Source organism: Scyliorhinus torazame, chromosome 19 (genome assembly GCF_047496885.1).
Source record: "Scyliorhinus torazame isolate Kashiwa2021f chromosome 19, sScyTor2.1, whole genome shotgun sequence".
NCBI lineage: Eukaryota > Metazoa > Chordata > Chondrichthyes > Carcharhiniformes > Scyliorhinidae > Scyliorhinus > Scyliorhinus torazame.
Genome location: NC_092725.1, coordinates 17,028,119 through 17,036,633, shown reverse-complemented (window position 1 = coordinate 17,036,633; position 8,515 = coordinate 17,028,119). Strand labels below are relative to the sequence as shown.

At 57.1% G+C, this 8,515-nt stretch overlaps 1 protein-coding gene across 2 annotated transcripts in view; it reads right to left on the bottom strand.

Moving 5' to 3' along the window:
- Nucleotides 1-3,141: 3,141 nt before the first annotated feature.
- LOC140396032 (carbonic anhydrase 4-like) overlaps nt 3,142-8,515 on the bottom strand; it is a 261,039-nt gene continuing 255,665 nt past the window's right edge. For both annotated transcript variants that reach the window (XM_072484099.1, XM_072484098.1), the window contains exon 9: nt 3,142-3,562. In XM_072484099.1, coding sequence (XP_072340200.1) covers nt 3,329-3,562 — 234 coding nt within the window. In that variant the 3' untranslated portion in view covers nt 3,142-3,328. The remainder of the gene's footprint in view (nt 3,563-8,515) is intronic.

Genomic DNA, 8,515 nt, shown 5'->3' with positions numbered 1-8,515 from the left:
CCCTCAAATCCCCCCCGCCTCCCTTCCAATCCCACCCGCTCCTCCCAATCCCCCCCGCCTCCCTCCCAATCCCCCCCTCCGCCTCCCTCCCAATTCCGCCCCCCCGCCTCCCTCCCACCCCCGCCTCCCTCCCACCCCCGCCTCCCCCGCCTCCCTCCCAATCCCTCCCCCCCGCCTCCCTCCCAATCCCTCCCCCACCGCCTCCCTCCCAATCCCCCCCCGCCTCCCTCCCAATCCCCCCCCCCCGCCTCCCTCCCAATCCCCCCCCCGCCTCCCTCCCAATCCCCCCCCCGCCTCCCTCCCAATCCCCCATCCCGCCTCCCTCCCAATCCCCGCCTCCCTCCCAATCCCCCCCCGCCTCCCTCCCCGCCTCCCTCCCAATCCCCCCCCCCCGCCTCCCTACCAATCCCCCCCCGCCTCCCTCCCAATCCCATCCCTCCCCCCCCCGCCTCCCTCCCAATCCCACCCCCCCGCCACCCTCCCAATCCCACCCCCCCGCCTCCCTCCCAATCCCACCCCCCCGCCTCCCTCCCAATCCCACCCCCCCCCGCCTCCCTCCCAATCCCACCCCCCCGCCTCCCTCCCCAATCCCACCCCCCCGCCTCCTCCCAATCCCACCCCCCCCGCCTCCCTCCCAATCCCACCCCCCCGCCTCCCTCCCAATCCCCCCCCCGCCTCCCTCCCAATCCCATCCCCCCCCCCGCCTCCCTCCCAATCCCCTCCCCCCCCCACCTCCCTCCCAATCCCATCCCACCCCGCCTCCCTCCCAATCCCATCCCCCCCCGCCTCCTCCCAATCCCCCCCCGCCTCCTTCCCAATCCCCCCCCACCTCCCTCCCAATCTCCCCCCCCGCCCCGCCTCCCTCCCAACCCCCCCCCGCACCCGCCTCCCTCCCAATCCCCCCCCCGCGCCCGCCTCCCTCCCAATCTCCCCCCCTCCCAATCCCCCCACTCCTAATCCCCCCCTCCCAATCCCCCGCCTCCCACCCAATCCCCCCCCGCCCCCGCCTCCGTCCCAATCCCCCCCCGCCTCCGTCCCAATCCCCCCGCCTCCCTCCCAATCCCCCCCGCCTCCCTCCCAATCCCCCCCCGCCTCCCTCCCAATACCCCCCGCCTCCCTCCCAATCCCCCCGCCTCCCTCCCAATCCCCCCCTCCCAATCCCCCCCCTCCCAATCCCCCCACCTCCAATCCCCCCCTCCCAATCCCCCCGCCTCCCTCCCAGTCCGCCCCCCCCGCCCCCGCCTCCCTCCCAATCCCCCCCCCGCCCCCGCCTCCCTCCCAATCCCTCCCAATCCCCCCACCTCCCAATCCCTCCCAATCCCCCTGCCACCCTCCCAATCCCCCGCCTCCCTCCCAATCCCCCGCCTCCCTCCCAATCCCCCGCCTCCCTCCCAATCCCCCGCCTCCCCTCCCAATCCCCCGCCTCCCTCCCAATCCCCCGCCTCCCTCCCAATCCCCCGCCTCCCTCCCAATCCCCCGCCTCCCTCCAATCCCCCCGCCTCCCTCCCAATCCCTCCCCCTCCCAATCCCTCTCCCTCCCAATCCCTCCCAATCCCTCCCAATCCCCCCCTTCCCAATCCCCTCCCTATCCCAGCCCCCCCCCTCCCAATCCCTCCCCCCCTCCCCAATCCCCCTCCCCCCCTCCCAATCCCCCTCCCCCCCTCCCAATCCCCCTCCCCCAATCCCCCTCCCCCAATCCCCCTCCCCCAATCCCCCTCCCCCAATCCCCCTCCCCCAATCCCCCTCCCCCAATCCCCCCCCAATCCCCCCCCCAATCCCCCCCTCCCAATCCCCTCCCCCCCCCTCCCAATCCCCTCCCCCCCCCCCCCCCCGCCTCCCTCCCAATCCACCCTCTGCCTGTCACATTCACACACACCCTCACACACAGACTCAAAAATGCACATTTACCCGCTCCCCTCGATACTTGATCACAAGGGAAGGATTCAGATTAAGTTGACGACGAAGACCAAGTCAGTTTGCAGCTTTTTAATCAACAGGATAAACCTCTATAAATACCATCATTAATTTCTGTAACATAATGAGATTCCCCACCTCGATTATCCCACAGTCACTCGAGGAGGAGTTGCAGAGGATCAAAGTCACTCCCGCACTCTGATCCAGAGCCCAGCCCAGAAAGGATAGCCAGGCACACCCTTGGAAGATGGGACCGTCCTGCACGCCCTGTGTGCGATGCCTGGTCCTGCAGCCAGCTGGGGGAGGGTAAACTTCAAACCAGCACGTCGCAGGCGGAGACTTCGATCATTCTTGTGTGGAAATGTGTGCGAGAGACCGAGTGTGTGACCGAGTGTGAGAGAGAGAGAGACCGAGTGTGTGAGAGAGAGAGAGAGAGAGAGAGACCGAGTGTGTGAGAGAGAGAGAGAGAGACCGAGTGTGAGAGAGAGAGAGAGAGAGAGACCGAGTGTGAGAGACCGAGTGTGAGAGAGAGAGAGAGAGCGACCGAGTGTGAGAGAGAGAGAGAGAGAGAGACCGAGTGTGAGAGAGAGAGAGACCGCGAGTGTGAGAGAGACCGAGTGTGAGAGAGAGAGAGAGCGACCGAGTGTGAGAGAGAGAGAGCGACCGAGTGTGAGAGAGAGAGAGAGAGAGAGACCGAGTGTGAGAGAGAGAGAGACCGAGTGTGAGAGAGAGAGAGACCGAGTGTGAGAGAGAGAGAGACCGAGTGTGAGAGAGAGAGAGACCGAGTGTGAGAGAGAGAGAGACCGAGTGTGAGAGAGAGAGAGACCGAGTGTGAGAGAGAGAGAGACCGAGTGTGAGAGAGAGAGAGACCGAGTGTGAGAGAGAGAGAGACCGAGTGTGAGAGAGAGAGAGACCGAGTGTGAGAGAGAGAGAGACCGAGTGTGAGAGAGAGAGAGACCGCGAGTGTGAGAGAGAGAGAGACCGCGAGTGTGAGAGAGAGAGAGACCGCGAGTGTGAGAGAGAGAGAGACCGCGAGTGTGAGAGAGAGACCGCGAGTGTGAGAGAGAGACCGCGAGTGTGAGAGAGAGACCGCGAGTGTGAGAGAGAGACCGCGAGTGTGAGAGAGTGTGCCTGCGAGTTTCTGCAAGGGAGGGGCAGCGAGAAATTATTGAAGCTGGTTTTCGCCTCCCTGGAGCCCAGGCACCGGGATACGGCAGGGTACCAGGCACCAAGAATTCTGAATGGTCACCAACAGAAAATACCCAATTTCAAACCTCAGGAAGCGAGAGAGAAGAGAGAGAAACGCCACCTGCGACCTCTTCGCCCCTCCGAGCTTTGTTTCAGCTCTCGAAGCACCACGCGGACGACACGCTCGCCCTGGGACGGAGCTGGGAGGGAAGGTGCCCATGCCCACTCAGATAGGGAGCAGGGAGAGGGAGGTCAGGAGCAGCAGGAGAGCGAGTGAAGACAGCTCGCGGTGGGCACCGCCGGAGGGAGTGGTCTTTGAGGGAGGTGCACTTGTAGTGTCCGCGCTCACGGCTGCAGAGGCCCACACCGGGTTGACGTTCATCTGGAGGGTCCGGAAATTGTTCAACAGCTTGACGCCAGAAGTCTCGTTGACGTAGAGATCGCGGAATAAACCTTCCACCTGCACAGGTACAGCACGGGGTTAGATACAGAGTAAGGCTCCCTCTACACTGTCCCCATCAAACACTCCCAGGACAGGTACAGCACGGGGTTAGATACAGAGTAAAGCTCCCTCGACACTGTCCCCATCAAACACTCCCAGGACAGGTACAGCACGGGGTTAGATACAGAGTAAAGCTCCCTCTGCACTGTCCCCATCAAACACTCCCAGGACAGGTACAGCACGGGGTTAGATACAGAGTAAAGCTCCCTCTACACTGTCCCCATCAAACACTCCCAGGACAGGTACAGCACGGGGTTAGATACAGAGTAAAGCTCCCTCGACACTGTCCCCATCAAACACTCCCAGGACAGGTACAGCACGGGGTTAGATACAGAGTAAAGCTCCCTCTACACTGTCCCCATCAAACACTCCCAGGACAGGTACAGCACGGGGTTAGATACAGAGTAAAGCTCCCTCTGCACTGTCCCCATCAAACACTCCCAGGACAGGTACAGCACGGGGTTAGATACAGAGTAAAGCTCCCTCTACACTGACCCACCTAACACTCCCAGGACAGGTACAGCACGGGGTTACATACACAGTAAATCTCCCTCTACACTGTCCCCATCAAACATTCCCAGGACAGGTACAGCACGGGGTTAGATACAGAGTGAAGCTCCCTCTACACTGTCCCCATCAAACACTCCCAGGACAGGTACAGCACGGGATTAGATACAGAGTAAAGCTCCCTCTACACTGTCCCCATCAAACACTCCCAGGACAGGTACAGCACTGGGTTAGATACAGAGTAAAGCTCCTTCTACACTGTCCCGATCAAACACTGTCCCGATCAAACACTGCCAGGACAGGTACAGCACGGGGTCAGATACAGAGTAAAGCTCCATCTACACCGTCCGCATCAAACATTCCCAGGACAGGTACAACACTGGGTTAGATACAGAGTAAACCTCCATCTACACCATCCCCATCAAACATTCCCAGGACAGGTACAGCACGGGGTTAGATACAGAGTGAAGCTCCCTCTACACTGTCCCCATCAAACACTCCCAGGACAGGTATAGCACGGGGTTAGACACAGAGTAAAGCTCACTCTACACTGTCCCCATTAAACACACCCAGGACAGTTACAGCACGGGGTTAGATACAGAGTAAAGCTCCCTCTACACTGTCCCCATCAAACACTCCCAGGACAGGTACAGCACGGGGTTAGATACAGAGTAAAGCTCCCTCTACACTGTCCCCATCAAACACTCCCAGGACAGGTACAACACTGGGTTAGATACAGAATATAGCTCCATCTACACCGTCCCCATCAAACATTCCCAGGACAGGTACAGCACGGGGTTAGATACAGAGTGAAGCTCCCTCTGCACTGTCCCCATCAAACACTCCCAGGACAGGTACAGCACGGGGTTAGATACAGAGTAAAGCTCCCTCTACACTGACCCATCTAACACTCCCAGGACAGGTACAGCACGGGGTTAGATACACAGTAAATCTCCCTCTACACTGTCCCCATCAAACATTCCCAGGACAGGTACAGCACGGGGTTAGATACAGAGTGAAGCTCCCTCTACACTGTCCCCATCAAACACTCCCAGGACAGGTACAGCACGGGATTAGATACAGAATAAAGCTCCCTCTGCACTGTCCCCATCAAACACTCCCAGGACAGGTACAGCACTGGGTTAGATACAGAGTAAAGCTCCCTCTACACTGTCCCCATCAAACACTCCCAGGACAGGTACATCACGGGGTTAGATACAGAGTAAAGCTCCCTCTACACTGTCCCCATCAAACACTCCCAGGACAGGTACAGCACTGGGTTAGATACAGAGTAAAGCTCCTTCTACACTGTCCCGATCAAACACTGTCCCGATCAAACACTGCCAGGACAGGTACAGCACGGGGTCAGATACAGAGTAAAGCTCCATCTACACCGTCCGCATCAAACATTCCCAGGACAGGTACAACACTGGGTTAGATACAGAGTAAACCTCCATCTACACCATCCCCATCAAACATTCCCAGGACAGGTACAGCACGGGGTTAGATACAGAGTGAAGCTCCCTCTACACTGTCCCCATCAAACACTCCCAGGACAGGTATAGCACGGGGTTAGACACAGAGTAAAGCTCACTCTACACTGTCCCCATCAAACACACCCAGGACAGTTACAGCACGGGGTTAGATACAGAGTAAAGCTCCCTCTACACTGTCCCCATCAAACACTCCCAGGACAGGTACAGCACGGGGTTAGATACAGAGTAAAGCTCCCTCTACACTGTCCCCATCAAACACTCCCAGGACAGGTACAACACTGGGTTAGATACAGAATATAGCTCCATCTACACCGTCCCCATCAAACATTCCCAGGACAGGTACAGCACGGGGTTAGATACAGAGTGAAGCTCCCTCTGCACTGTCCCCATCAAACACTCCCAGGACAGGTACAGCACGGGGTTAGATACAGAGTAAAGCTCCCTCTACACTGACCCATCTAACACTCCCAGGACAGGTACAGCACTGGGTTAGATACACAGTAAATCTCCCTCTACACTGTCCCCATCAAACATTCCCAGGACAGGTACAGCACGGGGTTAGATACAGAGTGAAGCTCCCTCTACACTGTCCCCATCAAATACTCCCAGGACAGGTACAGCACGGGATTAGATACAGAATAAAGCTCCCTCTGCACTGTCCCCATCAAACACTCCCAGGACAGGTACAGCACTGGGTTAGATACAGAGTAAAGCTCCCTCTACACTGTCCCCATCAAACACTCCCAGGACAGGTACATCACGGGGTTAGATACAGAGTAAAGCTCCCTCTACACTGTCCCGATCAAACACTGCCAGGACAGGTACAGCACGGGGTCAGATACAGAGTAAAGCTCCATCTACACCGTCCGCATCAAACATTCCCAGGACAGGTACAACACTGGGTTAGATACAGAGTAAACCTCCATCTACACCATCCCCATCAAACATTCCCAGGACAGGTACAGCACGGGGTTAGATACAGAGTGAAGCTCCCTCTACACTGTCCCCATCAAACACTCCCAGGACAGGTATAGCACTGGGTTAGACACAGAGTAAAGCTCACTCTACACTGTCCCCATCAAACACACCCAGGACAGTTACAGCACGGGGTTAGATACAGAGTAAAGCTCCCACTACACTGTCCCCATCAAACACTCCCAGGACAGGTACAGCACGGGGTTAGATACAGAGTAAAGCTCCCTCTACACTGTCCCCATCAAACACTCCCAGGACAGGTACAACACTGGGTTAGATACAGAATATAGCTCCATCTACACCGTCCCCATCAAACATTCCCAGGACAGGTACAGCACGGGGTTAGATACAGAGTGAAGCTCCCTCTACACTGTCCCCATCAAACATTCCCAGGACAGGTACAGCACGGGGTTAGATACAGAGTGAAGTTCCCTCTACACTGTCCCCATCAAACACTCCTAGGACAGATACAGCACGGGGTTAGATACAGAGTAAAGCTCCCTCGACACTGTCCCCATCAGACACTCCCAGGACAGGTACAGCACGGGGTTAGATACAGAGTAAAGCTCCCTCTACGCTGTCCCCATCAAACACTCCCAGGACAGGTACAGCACCGGGTTAGATACAGAGTAAAGCTCCCTCTGCACTGTCCCCATCAAACACTCCCAGGACAGGTACTGCACGGGGTTAGATACAGAGTAAAGCTCCCTCTACACTGACCCATCTAACACTCCCAGGACAGGTACAGCACGGGGTTAGATACACAGTAAATCTCCCTCTACACTGTCCCCATCAAACATTCCCAGGACAGGTACAGCACGGGGTTAGATACAGAGTGAAGCTCCCTCTACACTGTCCCCATCAAACACTCCCAGGACAGGTACAGCACGGGGTTAGATGCAGAGTAAAGCTCCCTCTACAGTGTCCCCATCAAACACTCCCAGGACAGGTACAGCACGGGGTTAGATACAGAGTAAAGCTCCCTCTGCACTGTCCCCATCAAACACTCCCAGGACAGGTACAGCACGGGGTTAGATACAGAGTTAAGCTCCCTCTACACTGACCCATCTAACATTCCCAGGACAGGTACAGCACGGGGTTAGATACAGAGTGAAGCTCCCTCTACACTGTCCCCATCAAACACTCCCAGGACAGGTACAGCACGGGATTAGATACAGAGTAAAGCTCCCTCTACACTGTCCCCATCAAACACTCCCAGGACAGGTACAGCACTGGGTTAGATACAGAGTAAAGCTCCCTCTACACTGTCCCCATCAAACACTCCCAGGACAGGTACAGCAAGGGGTCAGATACAGAGTAAAGCTCCATCTACACCGTCCGCATCAATCATTCCCAGGACAGGTACAACACTGGGTTAGATACAGAGTAAACCTCCATCTACACCATCCCCATCAAACATTCCCAGGACAGGTACAGCACGGGGTTAGATACAGAGTAAAGCTCCCTCTACACTGTCCCCATCAAACACTCCCAGGACAGGTAGAACACTGGGTTAGATACAGAATATAGCTCCATCTACACCGTCCCCATCAAACATTCCCAGGACAGGTACAGCACGGGGTTAGATACAGAGTGAAGCTCCCTCTACACTGTCCCCATCAAACATTCCCAGGACAGGTACAGCACGGGGTTAGATACAGAGTGAAGTTCCCTCTACACTGTCCCCATCAAACACTCCTAGGACAGATACAGCACGGGGTTAGATACAGAGTAAAGCTCCCTCTGCACTGTCCCCATCAAACACTCCCAGGACAGGTACAGCACGGGGTTAGATACAGAGTAAAGCTCCCTCTGCACTGTCCCCATCAAACACTCCCAGGACAGGTACAACACTGGGTTAGATACAGAATATAGCTCCATCTACACCGTCCCCATCAAACATTCCCAGGACAGGTACAGCACGGGGTTAGAT